The sequence below is a fragment of the Aquila chrysaetos genome, chromosome 2, assembly GCF_900496995.4.
Source record: "Aquila chrysaetos chrysaetos chromosome 2, bAquChr1.4, whole genome shotgun sequence".
NCBI classification, from domain to species: domain Eukaryota; kingdom Metazoa; phylum Chordata; class Aves; order Accipitriformes; family Accipitridae; genus Aquila; species Aquila chrysaetos.
In genome coordinates this window covers 30,335,933-30,352,229 of record NC_044005.1, presented here as the reverse complement: position 1 = coordinate 30,352,229, position 16,297 = coordinate 30,335,933, and the positions used below count along the sequence as shown (strand labels likewise).

Genomic DNA, 16,297 nt, shown 5'->3' with positions numbered 1-16,297 from the left:
GGTAATGGCACAGCATTAATGATTCCCATAGCCTTACTAAACCAAGATAAAATATCTTTCCACATATGTTGCAACTCCATCTGAGATTTATTTCTTCTTCCCATCTGTGAAGGTGGGTAAGAGACCTGAATTTTGGATCATATGATGGCTTATGGCGAGGTAGACTGGTGACGTCATTTAATTTCTTTGGATACCCTTTCCAAATCAGAGGGCAACATCTCTGCTTACATCACGCTGGTTGCCTATCATTCATCTCACTTTAGATCAGGATCTGAATACGTATCATCTATGCCTTATGTCCTCAACATACATGTTAGGCAGAGGACTTCACTCTTGCTGGAGATTTCTTTCAAAACAGAATCAGTCATAAATGGGATAGCAAAGAACAATCAATGGAAAAATCCATATCCATCACAAAGTGTTAAATATGAAGTAAAAGAATTAATTAAAAAAAAAGCAGCTTTTGTGGATGTTAGCATACATAAATACTGGCCTTTCTTTCTGAACCTAATGTTGTTAGGCTTTGTCCTTCCCTGACATTGCATCTTCTGTTGTTCAGTTTAGCCTCTCAATCAGTGTCCCTGTCTCTTCTAAAACACAGCTTTTAAGCATTCCAAATTACTTGTTATGTCTCATAGGAAAGCCCCAAGGTTTAACAATGACATATCGCCTCTTCCTGTAAAACCACCCTGATTATCACATTCACCTGCACTGTTCTTTCATGAGCATTTGGGGTTGTTCCTAGAAATAATAAAAGTTAAATTTTCATGTAGAATCTACTTTACACCAAGGCAAATAATATTAGAAATTGTATTGTAATTTCTATAGACCTTTCTTCTGCTTTGAAACAAAAAATGTTAAGCTATGGAAAAGAATACTTAAAAGATCATAGCCACACTCATGCTGTGAACTGCTTTGCACATAGAGTCATCTGAGACAATTCAGACAACTCTACTTCTTATGCTCTCTTATCTGAAATGATCATGTATTTTGTTGATACCTACAGGGAGAAATATTAGCCAACCCTATGTGAAGCTTCTGTGCAATTAGCCTGATATGGTTACATATTTTGTGAATAAAATGGATAATGTTCGCTTTGGTGGGGTGTTTATAAACTTTCATATTTATGTAGAACTGCTCAGGCTTTGCTAATTAAAGTCTGACTTTATTGGCAGTCATAATTAGAGCTCTTCAAGATTAAAAAAGTGAAACATGAGCTCTGTTTTTTTATAATTCTTCAGGCAGCAGATTACCTACAAGGGTGTAGCAGGATGGCCTTATGTCCACCTCTGCTTCCAAGCATAGAGAAAGCTGCTGCTCAGAAAAGTCAACAAAGTTAAATAAAAATAAGGATTTTGAGGCTAATTGAGAAAAAGCCTTTATAAGTAAATAATAGTTCAGGGGAATTAATTAAAAAGGTCAGTATAGTTTTCAAAACTAGTTTTAAAATTGTTTTCAGAGCAACAGAATTTTAAAACTCTTGGTCTGAATTTTACCAAACTTTCCACAAAAACAATTTATGTTGAAAGGTGGCATGCAAACTCTCACAAAAGTATTTTAGAGGGAACTGATTATTGTGCTGGTGATACGTGCTTTCACTCCTAGTGATCAAGGAATACTGCTTCTGCTTAATGAGAACTCTGTCTTCTCTAGTAGAAAGTCACAGTGGACATCAGTCTTTGGTCATTCTGTGCTCCAATAGCTTAGAAGTGAGTTTAAGAGGAAATCCTCTCTCTTCAGGTTGCGTGGAAATCTTTGTGGAAATCTTCCATAGTTTCGCACTCTTCCTAGCACAATTGCGAATTCTCTTGAGATTGCATTAAGCATGCTTAGACTGCCCCCAAGACACACTAAAAGGGATGTGGTTCTTCCTTCACCTCATGCATAGCCAGATTAGTCATTAAGGGACGAAATTTAAAGAGGAATTGGTGAGCAGTTAGAATTTTTCCCTTGTTAATAGCTTGTTATGGAATAATCCTATGCCAGGAATAGACATGTCAGTCTGGATAGTAAAAGTCATGGCCAAATGCCATGGAAAGTAAAAGATTTTAGTAGACATATTCCTCTGCTCCGGCACTACAAAGTCACTATTAACAGTCAATATTTAATGCCAATATTGGTTCAGTCAACTTTGTGATTAACCACAACAATTGTGCATTCAAAACTTAAACTTTGTCAATTAAATGTAGACAGCACAAAATATGACCACATGTGAAAAAGCCTATCTAAAGACATCTGTTCATACCACTAAAACAGGAGAAGCTTGGAAGAAGAATTTAACCTGGGTTTGGAACTTGTTTCCTTTGTGACTCCTGTTGCAGTTTGGTATGCATGCTTCAGCCTTCACCACATCCCAATTTCGTCTGCTTCCTGCTACTCAAAAGAAGACATTTATTTCATGCATGCAGTATTTTGTTTCTGTAAAGAGTCTGCATTTAAAAAGGAATCTACATTTTTTAAAAAAATGTGCATCCAGATCATTAGGTCTGTGAAGGTTGTTGAGCTACTTTGATTTATAGATGTTGTGATAGAAATTCTAAATCCCTTGCTTTTCAAGATTTCTGTGAGCAGCTGAGCTGTGGCTGCTGATGGTTCCATCCACAGTATGAGAGATTTAGAGATGACTGGCTGTGGCTTGTGTGATGGAAGCCAGTTCAGTATTTATAGTTTATGTTTTGAAATAATAGAATAAAATAACGTCGTCGCCTGCTTTTTAATCCAACAGTTTCAGTCCATGTCTTCCTTTCATCTATTGTCATGCCAGCAATCCATTCAGTACAAATAAGAGGCTTTGTGCTGTGATTGGACTGTGAGATTGCCATGTTTTTGAAAGGTATCAATGTGATATGCATTTGTGTACCCACAATGGTGTATTTCTTCTGATGCAGATAGGTATCAAGAAATCTTGAAAGCTCAAGTAAGTGAAATAATGAAGCAATGTAGTCAGAAGATCAAATAAAAAAAGTTTGTTTCCCTTATTCCAGGTTTACCTCAATATTCTTGTCTCATTCCTCAAAATGTGAAGAATGATATTTAGGAAAATGAATGAAATCCAGAAAGTGCATATTTAACACCTATTCAGTTACCAAAAAAGAGTCACAGTATGGCTACCAGAAGCATAATGGTTTTCTGTTTAACATATTTATGCTGGTTGTAAAATTAGGAACTCTCACTACAACTCCACATCACCTGAGTAAGTGCAAGACACATAAATCAGAGTTCTACTGCTATAAAAATGTCAATGAACTGAATGGCGTGAAAGTACTACAAGATATTTGTCTATGCGTATACCAGCCACTAGGATGAAGGCATTGATAGAGGATTTAATTGACAAATTTTAAAGCTAAGATTTGGCCCTCTGTTGTTTTCTAGTTAACTCACTGACCTTGAAGTGTTTTAATTTGAGGTATAGAACTGAGAGTGTCCCAAGTATGAAGAACTGATGACTTAACCTGTAAATATCATTTAAAGATACTGTTTTAAAAAGTGTTGCACTGTCTTCATGCACTTTATTCAAGTTATGATACCCACATGCTAAAACGCATGCAATGAACAATTAACATCATAGAACTGGAAGCGATATTCAATATGTAATGGATACCCTTTAAATGCAAGGGGATTGTAAAGGAAGGATATGGGGCAGGAATCACAAAATTAATCGGAAGGCAAATTCCAAATGATGATGTGTTCAGACAATGCATGGAAAATATAACAACATAGTCTAGATGGAAGAATGAAAAGAGGTAAAGGATTTCAGGGAGGTTTTGTGATTTTGGGGGGGGGGGTTTGCTTTTGACAATGCTTTTACAGAGACTACTATGAAGCAATGCCTAGCAGGGCAAAACTGAATTTCCTTTTTTTTTCTGGAAGATTATAAATGAAATGACCATACAAAGTACAGCGCTAACTGATAGCAATCATAATGGGAATACTGATAATCTTTACAGTGCTATATATTTTGTTTAGTCGTACAACTAAAGCTAAAGTTTCTCTCAGAAATGTAGGTACAACTCCAGTTTAAGCAAACATTTGATAACGTATCTGGAGGCAGAGTAAGGACGAAAGAAGGATCATCTTTAAGTCTGTCTGCAAAAAGGAAAGTTAAAGGAGTCTAAGTTGCTAGAAAATTTAATGTGGTCTCTTTTTTTTCATGAAATAAGCATTGCTGTTTATAGTAGGCTTCACTACAGCTGTAGAAAAGATGAAACATTGCAAAAAGAAGCAAAATTATTTAGAATCAGAAGGCTGATAGAGAAAAATATAAGACCAACTAAGTACCTAAAACTTGTAAAAGGATAATATTATGCGGACATGTCTGGTCAGTCACTATACTAACTGAAGTTAAAAAAAAACAAAACCAAGTACAGCAGTTGGTCTATTACCAACTTTAGTTGCAATGTAAAGCAGAAGTCTTGAAGAAGACTTTTCTCTTAAGTTGTTGGCATCTATGTCCTTGAATACCTTCAGAGAAAAGAGGAGGACTTAGAAAATACTGGCTCTACAGCAGTCACCATTTGTAATTATGAGCTATTGCCTCAATCTATTAGCAATGAAGCTACCTGTTTGCCCAGTATAAATAGCTTAGAATTTCCTGCAAGGAAATTACATGAAGCATCAATAAGGAATGATATTACATTTTTAGGTCAATATGACTATCATTACTTGGCATTTATCTTTTCTTACTGATATCATGTTTGGCAGCCAGTATCATAGAAGACTAAGAAATTGTTGCTCTGTATTTTGTTTTCATTGGTGTTAAATTAGTCTGTTCTGTAATGGCAGTCATCCATTCTGCTTGTTTTAGCGGATCCCTGTTATTTCATTTTTCTTATCATGCGTTGTAAACAGAGCAATACGTAGAGATGCACTAGTGCTGTGATGGTTCCAGAGGCATTAGACCATCACGCTCTTTGGATGTAAATGTTCTTCTGCGCACTTTAGAAGGTTGCAGGATGAACTTCACCTCTTCTCTCTTCTATGGGTATGCCTGGCTTTGACACTAAGACAGGAGAGGAAGGGAAAGTTCCTGCAGCCCTGTGCCCTCTTCTCCGTGCTCTAGCTTTCTCTGGTCATGTGGCAAAGACAGCCTAGACCTAAGAAGAAACATCAGCTTGCAGTAGATGCCTACATTTGGCTATACTCAGACACGATTGCTGGCTTTGTGCTCCTGGCATAGAAAGTTTAACGAAATACTAGTTTTATGATTTCTCAGCCTTTTTTGTAGTCACTACTGCCTTTGAAACATAACACCTTATTACTCACTTGGTACTTTTAAACTATATAATTTAAAAGTAGAAGCTGAAGTTTCAAGTACCTGTTCCAGCAACTAACATGGATATCTGGGATACTACAATACTTCCCTATGCTTAGCAATAACTTTGATATCTCAGATGCATTTACAAATGTTGACTATTTAATGTTGTGTTTACTTCATTTCAGTTTCAAATAAGATAAATAACATATTCAGATAAATCTCTCATATCTTCCTACCTCCTGAGTAATATTTAGTTCTCATCCCCACATTTCAAAACATTTACATTATGCGTAGCCTCTTTTTCAATAGTATTTTTCACTAAATTCTGCATGCTGTCATCACCATGTACAAAAAAACCTTCTACAGGGACTTGGGATATATTTGAATAAATGATTAATTTCCAGAGTTCTTGGACATTTAAATAGCGCTTTTTTTTTTTTTTTTTTGGGGGGGGGGGGAGATATTTTTATCCTTCAAATTTGAGTCACTGAAAATTACATACAAATTTTATTTACTATATGCAAGGCAAATTTGAAATTAACACTGGTGTATAAAATGCGAAACATATTTAAATAGTTAATGTCAAATGGTATGATCAGGAGTGCATTAGAAATGAATGTGCAGACTTTGCAACATAACTGTTTTTTATTCAGTTATAGGTGCCCAGCGCAGGAGAAGTCCCAGTGCCCTTGCCATTGAAGTATTTGAATCACATTTGGGAAGTCATATTTTACAGGTAAAAAAATGGCTTTTCCAAGAAAAATCAAAATAACTAGCTAGTTATATTTCTGCCAATAATCTAAATAGTATTGTTTTCAGCACTTACATTAATGAGGGGTTTTTTTTTTAAACTCATATTTCCTTCTTTTTAGAAAGCCCATGATTGGGAGAATGTTAATGAGATGGAGGGCAAGTGTTATTTAGCAGAATCATAATATCTCGCTGTTTAGAACTGTGCAGTAAGTGTTTGCTCACAGAATGCCTTTATGTATTTGTATGTATGTGTGCACAAAACAGTATTTTGTGTTGGTAATTTGATTTGCCTTATGTGTCACGTATAGATTTAGGGTTTTTTTTCCCCCACTTTGGTTTATGAGCACTGCTTTCCTCCCTGATATCCCAGTTGTCACAATTATATATCACAAACTTGCAACAATCTGCAAAAAGAAAAAAATTAACAGCGGCATGCCTCTTAGGTGTCCTTAGCAATGAGATAAAAACTAATCTGATATTTGTCAAAGAATTTAGTCACACTGTACAAGTTGTTATATTCCAGGAAGATTAAAGTGAAAAACAATGACCTGATGGAAACATTCTTATGCATGCTTTGTTTTGTCAGGGTTACTACAACCTTTCGTAGGTTGTGGTAATCAAACATGGAGCAGAAGCAGTTAAGAACAAAATGTGATGTGTTTTGTCAGCAGGGCGAAAAACCCAGCACTACGGAAATAAAAACCGTGTAGTCTTTTCTAAGTGCGGCACTGAATAACTACTGTTATTTAACAATGTACACAGCTTCTCAATGCAAATATATTGCTTGTTGTATTATCTTTTGAGAGGTACAAAAGAGGTAAATTAGGATATTATCATGAGAAATATTCCACTTAATTTGGAATGATTGAGAGCTATTTCTCTGTACTACCTCAGCTGTGGCATTCAAAAGCACTATGGATAATGTCAGATTTTTCACATCTTTATAAAGTAACTAAATGCAGAATAGCAACAAAGATAATTTTAGGAAAACACGAAAATGTGAAATTAACTAGTAGAATGAATTTCTCTTTGGAACAAAAATCATGAATGAAATTATTTACTTAGTTGTACACCCTTGGCAGAGGTCTAGGTCAAGTTTTTGATTCTGTAAGCAAATACTTGTGTTATAGTTACCGTATCAAAGACATCTGCATCAGTATCTACAGCCCTGTGTCTGCATATTAGACAGAAACACTGTTATGCTGTCTCATAAATGTAGAAAAAAATTAAGAAATAGCAGTTTTGTGATATTTCAGTTTAAGTAATTTGTCAGTGTGTTATTTTGAGTATGGAAACATGTACTATATATCCTAAAGGTATGTGTATTACAATATGAATTAGAACAATTATCTAGATAAAACCTCATTGAGACTGATTTATATACACTTCTTACGTATTAGATATGACCCTTTATGGATGAAAATGAAAATACATGGGATGGCCACTTTGAAAGCTACGTGGCGTTTGAGTTTTTCACTTATGGTGTATTAAAGCAATTAGTGATTTTATTACTTATTTAAGCTAGATTCTCCTTTTGGATTTTATTTTTTGTACTTATATGTGATAAATTAAGGTGTTTTGGGGATATAACTTTATCATGCTACTAGTAAAAAAAACCCTGTATTGCAGTTGTACCTGTAATTGAGGATTTTCAGTCAAAATTACCATCAGCATCATATTGAATATCTGTTGAGGTGTGGCCTTTTCAGAGAGGGTGGTGCTTTTACCAAATTACTCCCATTAATCTCTCAATTGATAATAGAAAGTTCCACTCTGACATTTAAAAGAGAATAGACTCCTGATGATGGATAAAGGACAAAATGAATTAATAATGGTGGCAAGTTTATCATGATATGTTAAAAATCTTGTCTTATTTTTAGCAGAGTAATCAACACTTGGAAGGAAAGTCTGTGTCATACATTCAAATGCACCGCTTTTAACATATCTGAACGAACTTCAAAGTACTGCCTTGTGGTCTTATAGGTAGAAAGATAATCTCCAGAATACAAAGTGGTTTGTAAAACAACAGTCAGACAGATTCCGTGGTGGAATACAGTTCTAACAAGTTCTCATTTAGTCTGCTGCTCCTAGAAATGATTTTCAAAGCAGTATTATGATAAGTATTGTTTGCAAGTGAAGTAAACAACCTTGATTATACCTTGGGAATAGCTGTGTTTGATTTCAGAGTCTGCTATCTGAGGTAGTTGAATTAATAGTTAGTTTGTTTAATCCCTTTTGCTATTAATATTTTGAAGACTGGGTTAAGTGTAAGCTCAGAAATTAAGAAGCCTCTCTAATCCTTCTAATATTTTGATACTTCAAAATTTATTGAGAGACACATGAGAAGCATAATACAGTATGTTTTTAAAAAGTAGATATAGTTTATTTATAGTCATGTTGTAAAAACAGAAATGGAGGTGCATCTTGTGATATTTTACATCTTGATTCTACAAGCAAGTAGTGTCAGTTAGTCATGTCAAAAAATTTCCAAGCCACAGCTGATTGCTGTATATCATGCTGAATAGATTCCCACAATAGGTTTGAAGCCAAAGATGCTATCCACTGTGTGCTTGTGGAAAAAAAGACACCACAAAACATGAATGACCAAATGCTATTATATCAGAATCTTCATGTCAGGGCAAAAAGTCTTCTAAATGTTTTCTAAGTAAAATCACCTGAATAATGAACAGTAGAAATGCTTGTAATAGAGGAGAAAAATAGATAATGGCAATACATTAATTAATTTTTTACTAGACTTTAATTTGCCAAATTGTGTGCTTCGTTATCTTCTACATTCTTCTTCTGCAAAGAATGAGAATAGACTTCAGTAAAGACATCCTCAGTTTTATATTTCTGTATATGTATTTTATATTTGTTTATTAAATAAATCCAGTAAAAAAGTATTACTTCTGGTACCTGCTATTCAAAAACTTGGCTGAAACTAGTTGTAAAAATTAGCAAGATGTTTATAATTTTTTTCAAGGCCCCTGGATTTTTTCTGTAACTTCATTGCTGTTGAGAAGGTGTGGAAAAGGGTCAGTAACCCCATATTCTTCATATAATCAGGAATGATCAGGAAATGTAGAACTAAATATAGAGAAAAGGGAAAGTTACTGAATATATTTGCATATGCAAATTAGCTTAATTGATACTGCTTGCCTCTACAGGGATTTTTCATTACAAACTGGAGTGCTACATTGTTCAGCTCATATTGAGTAATTTAGTAACTAATGAGACCAGTTTGCACTAATTTGCATATGATAAATGAGCTTAATTGCAGTAAATAACTTGGAGGCATAATTACTTAATTTTCCTGTGTTGCATGGCTTTTAAGTTCACGTATGAACAACTCAAGATAATTTTGCATATTTAAATTAGTTGCTTTTAAAATTCTTGAACAAAAAAGAACACACCTTACAATTTGAACTGTAAAACAATTAAAGTAAAATTTATAGTATTTTCAAATAAAATTTAATATTTTAAAAAATATATTTTTTTTCCTTTAAATATACCAATGCCTTCTTAAAGAATAAATATTTGGAATTAAACACAATGGAATAGTTTTAAAGTCAGAACAGCATAGAAAGATGGTATTAGTAATAATAATAGAACTGTGTATCTGAACTGTAGTGAGCGGTAACATTTTGTATTCCTGCATACAAAAGTGATAACTTTCATAATTGCATTCTTTGCTTCAGCAGTGCCTATTCAACTGTTGAGAAACTGTAACACTTTCATATAGCATTATATTACCGTACATCATAACTTACGACACTAGTTGTCTTAAATGGTCTATACTGTCCTACCTCTATGTAGTTTTGTGTGAAGAAGTCCTTAAATCGGAGAGATACTGAAGTGTCAGTGCAACAAAGATGTCTCTTTTTTTCTCTTTCTTTTTTCCTTTTTTTTTGGCGGGGGGGGGGGAGGTAGACTTGGTCAATGGTGAAAGATCCCATTTCATTTCTGCTATGTCCCTAAAGTTACTGCCCATTAGATACTTTTGATAGAATTGATAGAATTGAACTACTGAACTAGACAGGAAAAAATCTCAAATGCCCAACTACCAATCTTATGAACAATTCAGTCCCATAGCAAAATCCGTTGTGCATCTATGATTATCTATGATTTACAAGTGGATGGCAATCACTGAATTCTCCATCTATGCCATAAAGGGGCCCACCTACCTTCCTAGAAGCTTTTTCTAAGCCTTGTTGAACGATATCTTGGAAATTTTATGCGACTTGCATTTCCCTTTCACTTTATATTGTACCTTTTTCTGCCATTAAGGAAGTATTTTGTGATGAGCAAAGGTCTTAGTAATTGCAGTATCAGATGCAACGAGGGGGAAAAAAAAAAAAAAGGTTCCTATTAAGATCAAAGGAAAGACAGCCTCAGCACAAACATTCTGACCCTATAGGCTGTATTCTTCATCATCACTGAGTCAAGAGCCACAAGATACGAACCACTTAGCTTGGTTGGAGTGGTTCACAATTCAGAGAGGATACCTGTAGTGGGTGTGTCCAAGATGACCCAGCAAAGTAATCTGTAGCATGTACAAGGCCTGTAAGCCCTTGTTTTACTTCCCAGCAGCCTCTGTATCAGCACAGACTTGATCATGTAATTTAACCCTAGAATGGGAGCAGAATTTGAACTACTTGGAAGCTACATATGGCTCAACTGCTGCAATTTGGCTTTTCTCCATGCAGTGGTCCCAGGCTTTCTGTGAATGAAAGGCAATCTGATATTTTGTAAACATACTTCACATTCTTTTCACTCCACTGGAAGCCTCATCTTGTGGTTGGAACTTCATGGAGATGTAATCGTGTCTTTACCTCCACCCTATAGAGGAATAACATCCATTGATGTTATTTCAGCTTTTCTGTATTTAAAGTCAACAAACAAACAAACCACCCACAGCCTATGGACATAAGAAGCCTGATGAATTGCTAGCGTTGTGAACAATTGAAAGATGTCCCTCATTCTGATAGCTTTATATTCTTTTTTCTTTTTTTAAATTACTTTTCTTTTATTAATGCATCCAGCACTGTAACAGTAAAAGTAACGTGAAAAGGTACAAATATAGCCTGTATGTCAACATAGTATACTACTGTTCTTCAGAGTGGGTCCCTTATTAATTGTGAGGTAAATGTGCAGGATGAATGCAGCATCTCTGGTTTCTGGTGAATCATTCCAGGTGATGACACTACCATATAGAGTAGCTTAGACTGTTTCTCGGTCACTGGGTTATTTTCTGGAGCATGTCAGATAAGCTTAAGTTTCCTCAGAGAAAAGGAAAATTAATAACAGTCTCTTCACTGCAAGTGAGCACTCTGTTAGTCTTCTGTTTGCAGATAACTACTGCCCCATCCACCTGCACTCCTAAACTAAAAGAAAGCTGTGTCTATAATTGTGTTTTAGAGACTGATCCATCCCACTGCCTGAGCTGTGTAATAGCTGCAAATAACAGATTGCATCATACATGTCATACTCTCAGAAGTACTTGTGGTCACATGAATGGTCAACTGAATGCTAACAAATATTGGTAATATTTCAACAGTTACAAAACAAAAGGTTTTTTCCCATATTCAACCAGAAAAATTGGAAGTTGTTATTGGGAAAATGTTTCCACATTCTCCTCAAGTTAATGCAGTTTTATCATCCAGTTTATAATGTTATCAAATACAGAAGGTGTAGAAACAAATACCCAATTTGAAGGAAACTTTCATATCAGAGTTTTTTTCTTTGTTGTCCAAATCAGTCTTGTCCTTCTTTTCTGTTATTATTTTTGCAGCACTGTTGACACTCCTTATAGGACAATGGTATTCTATCAAGCTTGGCATAGACAAAAACTGGGAAGAATTCACTGTACAATTTTACTACAATATTTAGTCATGTTTGGAAGATGTTGTTATTTCCCTATAATAACTATTTTAGAATATAACAAGACAATGACACTCTTCATTTTTTCTAAAAACATCTTGCTGGAGAGCATGCGGGCAAAGTTTTCCATACATTGTAAATGTGCATGTTTAGCATACAAACAGTTTAGATTGTGCAAAACCTGTGAATCTTTTTTATTAAGGCAAAATAGAGATTAGTGAACAGAGCAAGTTATTTACATCTTTGCAGTAATGAATGATTGTATGTATGAATGTACAAGAGTTGCACACAATTAACAGTGTCATGGAGAAACAGAATTTTCTCCTGTAGTGGAAACAAGTACTAATACTTTGCCCTGTAAGCACACTGTTAGGAATTAAAATTGACCAAACAGTATGGATAATCATAATTGAACAAGGGATAATCATAATTGAACAAGAAATTACATAGTTCTAAAATTTGTCTGCCCTCAAAAATGTTTGAGTATTGTAAAACTTTGGAGTGTTTTAATTAGATATAAGCAGTAGAAAAACAAGTACAAGATGATGTTAAGTTTAGAGGTAGTTCTGTGGCTGGCTAGGTTATAGCTGAGGGGAAATCTCATTTCTTCCAGTGTTTGAATTATTACAGGGAGCCCCATCTGACAAGAAAATGAAAAAAGTGGGAAAATAGACAGGAAAGTGTTGGAGTGCTATAAAATATTAGGGAGAAGATTTATCTTCTCATTTGCTATTTTCAGTTGCTCTGAGTATTACATAATGAGGTTATCTCTGTATAACACTAGTCAACACAGAAACAGTGACATGAGACTAAAGGTGAGGGAGCAGCAGATGGTAGCGCTGATGGAGGATTTTTCCAGGCTGTAAAAGGTGTTAGCAGAAAAGACTTCTACTGGCTTGGAGATTTGTGAAGGGCAGTTGCTAATGATGATGTCAGTGGTACACTTTGTGAGGATGAAGACCATTCAGCTTCTTGCAGTCTGCATTGGGTTAAAGGGGTAGACTACCAACTGACCTCTGTTAGTATGTGTCAAAGGCAGGCAAAAAGAGGAAAATCTGAAAAAGCCGACAAAACTTAGGATGTGTTGGAGAGCATAGTTCTGTGCTGTCTGAAAGTAAAGATTTTTGGGATGAAGTAGAGGTTAAGTTATACATCAGTAGCCAAAAATAAAGTGGAAGTTAAGAGATGAATTAAGAGGAGATAGTTGTTACTGATCAAACCACGCAGGAAAATGATCCTAAACTTTCTCTTGGCAGTGAGGAGCTGTGCGTAATGCATCGAGACAAAATGAGGACATAGCAAGTCAGAACTGAAGGTTTGGAGATCATATAAACCTCTCTGAGGGAATGATTTCTATAAGGCACACATGTAGTCTATTTTGTATACTTAAATTTTTAATCTGAACCTCATAATTGTCATGTACAGCCTATGTTTATCAGTTTTCTTTCTGAGATTAAGTGGCATCCAGAGCATTCAGGTACAAAACCAAAGGGGGCACCAATTGTTCTCAACGAAGTGTGGTCCAGAAATTGAACACAGTAAGGGAGAAAAATAGACACTTACTTAATCTACATCTCTATCCAAAATCAAAAGAATTCTGTATACAATCATGTTTTATCTAGAAAAGCTGATAATTGTATAAAATTCAAATTAGTCATTCAGAAGCAGTGAGATAACAGTAATAAATTGGGTGCTGTAATGCCTTGGTATAAACTGAACAAAAATGATGGATTTATGAAGTAAGAGATGGTAGTATATACACAGAGGGAAGTACAACCTTCTAAAAAAATGCAATTTGTGCATGGACAGGACCAAAGAAAATAATCTGGATTATTTTAAGTACATTAAATTAGGAACAAAATCTTAAAACAAATTGAAGAAGGCAGGAGAATGTCAGGATACTAAGTGTTATGTTGAGAAAAAGATAGAAAGACACACAGTCTACTTGGAAACAGTAATTTGGGGTGACATGAAATGTGCAGTTATTAACTGCTGAAACACCTCACCCAAACACAGTTTAAAGGCAGGAAAATAGTGTAAATCCTGATAATGTTGTGAAAAGAACCATAGGACTCTGGTAAGAAAAGATTAGTATCTTGCTTTGCAGTGTGCCTTTCCAAGGATAAGGCATCTCCAGTAGCAGTCTCTTCTTTATGATTTAAGGATAGATGCTATTTCATCTTTCTGCAGCTAAATATATAATCTACATAGGAATCTGTTCAGGTTTGATCACCAGTCTCTCCTCAAGCACTTTGTAGATTGATAGTCTTTTCAGATCATCCTCTTGTAATAAAAGGGTAAACTCTTATACCTGATTTTAATTTATTTAGAATTTTAGAAATCTAATCATGCATTTTATACTAGTGTAAGTGATTCAGAGTAATGATATGTATTCGAAGCTGAAAGGAGGCAGAAAAAAAGCTCTAATAGAAATTTTAATGTTGTGGGCCTCTATTCACTGTTGGATGCTCTTCTGCACTTCAAACACGTAAATGCCACTGAATGCTATGACATGGCTCTGGTTTTACACCGGTTTAAATTTTAACAGAGGTTAGCCTGATATATTGCACGTTTCTAAAAAGGGCTAGGATCAAAGGCTAGATTTGAATCTGAAAAGCTTAGAGTTCCACAGACAACACTGTTACAAGAGACATCTCAGGTCCATCAGTTGGAACACGTAGCAAAAGGATTTCCTGGGTTCAGGAGACTCAAAAGGTGCTAATTTTTATGCTCCAGTTTGTCCCAGTCACAATAAATGTGTCATATTGACTCCATAAGGGCAGGGCTTTCAATCTGGAGTTATGGCAAAGGTACAGCATCCTAGCAGTTGCTGCCCAAGGGGTTATATGCTAAAAGGAGACTGGAGGAGAGGTGGGAAATAGCAAATTGTTTTGCAATTGGAGCTTGAAGCAGTACACTTAAACCTGCATTTTATATGGCAACTATATATAAAAGCATGCAGTTTCATTTAATAAAGAAATATTTGATCTGAGCAGGACACAGCATACCGTAGTGTGTCATTTAATTCCTGAGAAAGTATTTGAAGAAAATGACATATCTCAGCACTGTTTGTTGACCGTTTTGTTGTCACCTGCTGAGTGTTGTCATTTCCATAGCCAGTGGGCTGTATTGAATCAGACAGAGGGAATAGGTCATTAAAAGAAATGGAGGACTTTCTGCAGCCTGTAGATGCTGAAGGAGGAAATTTTCTTCAGATACATCAACAAAACTCTATTTAATGGAGTCTATATTCAGCTATGATTTGGGGTTTAGCCCTGTTTTGCTCTGAAGTAAGGTGGCTTGAAAAGTATAGACAGCATAAACTAATGTGTGGGTTCACCAGAAAGAATTATACCTTCTATGGTGTTTGTAAAGATATAGGTGAGGACAATAAGTGTCCTGGTTTCAGAATGCCTTGTTTCTTTTTTTTTTTTTTCAATCACAGCATTCATCAAGAAAGGAAAAGGTTGTTGTTTTTATATAAATAAATAAAAATGGGGGAAAGTATATTTCATGGGCATGCTGTGCAAGTTAACAGTGATATTTTTCTTCACTTTCTTGAAAACATTGATGACAGTTTCAAAGATGACTATGTACCTCATTTCAGGTCTTAGGAAAACAAAAAGCACTAGAAATAGTCTTTAAACATCCTTTGTACTCCTCTGCAATAGAAGTGAAGGGCAGCACTATGTGCCCTCTTTTTCCATGGGAGCTGGCAAAGGGTAATTCTGGAGTCTGCATACAGAGAACGCTTAAATAAAGCATGGACAGTTGAGATTCATGTGAATGCTATTGTTTAAGGCTGCTTTTCACTCTGAGTTATTTCATCATATCAGCTATCTGCTAGTCACTTTTTCATAGTGGTTTTTTTTTTTTTTTTTTTTGCAACTGTGAGGTCTAAATAAATATAAAAATTAAATATTGACATGGAAGCTGTGTGTTCAACCTTCCCCACTGCTATAGAAGCTGGACCCCAGATGCAGTTCTGTATCCTCTGGATTTTACTTGGAAAGTGCAAGCACCTTTACACAGACTTTAAATCACATAACATTTAAGGGAATACAAATATTGTTGAAATAAATGAGTCAGACTTGTAGAGCATACTCTCTGTTCTGAAGTGTATTATCTCAAAAGTTGATTAAAAGTGGTTGTTTCCATTAGCTGCTGCTAAAATGTCACTGTATTGGAATTTCTACCTGTACAGAAAACAAAAAAGGCACTATGGAAACAAATTATAACATTTGCAGAAGTGAGGTAATCATGTGTAATTACATTGTACCACATTTTCTTTGGGGGACATTTAATAAGGTCATGTAAGATGCAGATCAATGCTGAATTCTGTTCATTAATTATGCACAGCACTTAGCCAGTGAATTGTTTTCTTCTTTCATATTTTTTCCATTTTAAGGA

General features: G+C 35.2%; 1 protein-coding gene across 5 annotated transcripts in view; it reads left to right on the top strand.

The window, feature by feature from the left end:
* The window catches only part of NPAS3 (neuronal PAS domain protein 3), a 629,276-nt gene that overhangs the window by 308,281 nt on the left and 304,698 nt on the right, over window positions 1-16,297 (top strand). For all 5 annotated transcript variants that reach the window (XM_030000462.1, XM_030000432.1, XM_030000440.1 and 2 more), the window contains one exon: window positions 5,908-5,990. In XM_030000462.1, coding sequence (XP_029856322.1) covers window positions 5,908-5,990 — 83 coding nt within the window. The remainder of the gene's footprint in view (window positions 1-5,907; window positions 5,991-16,297) is intronic.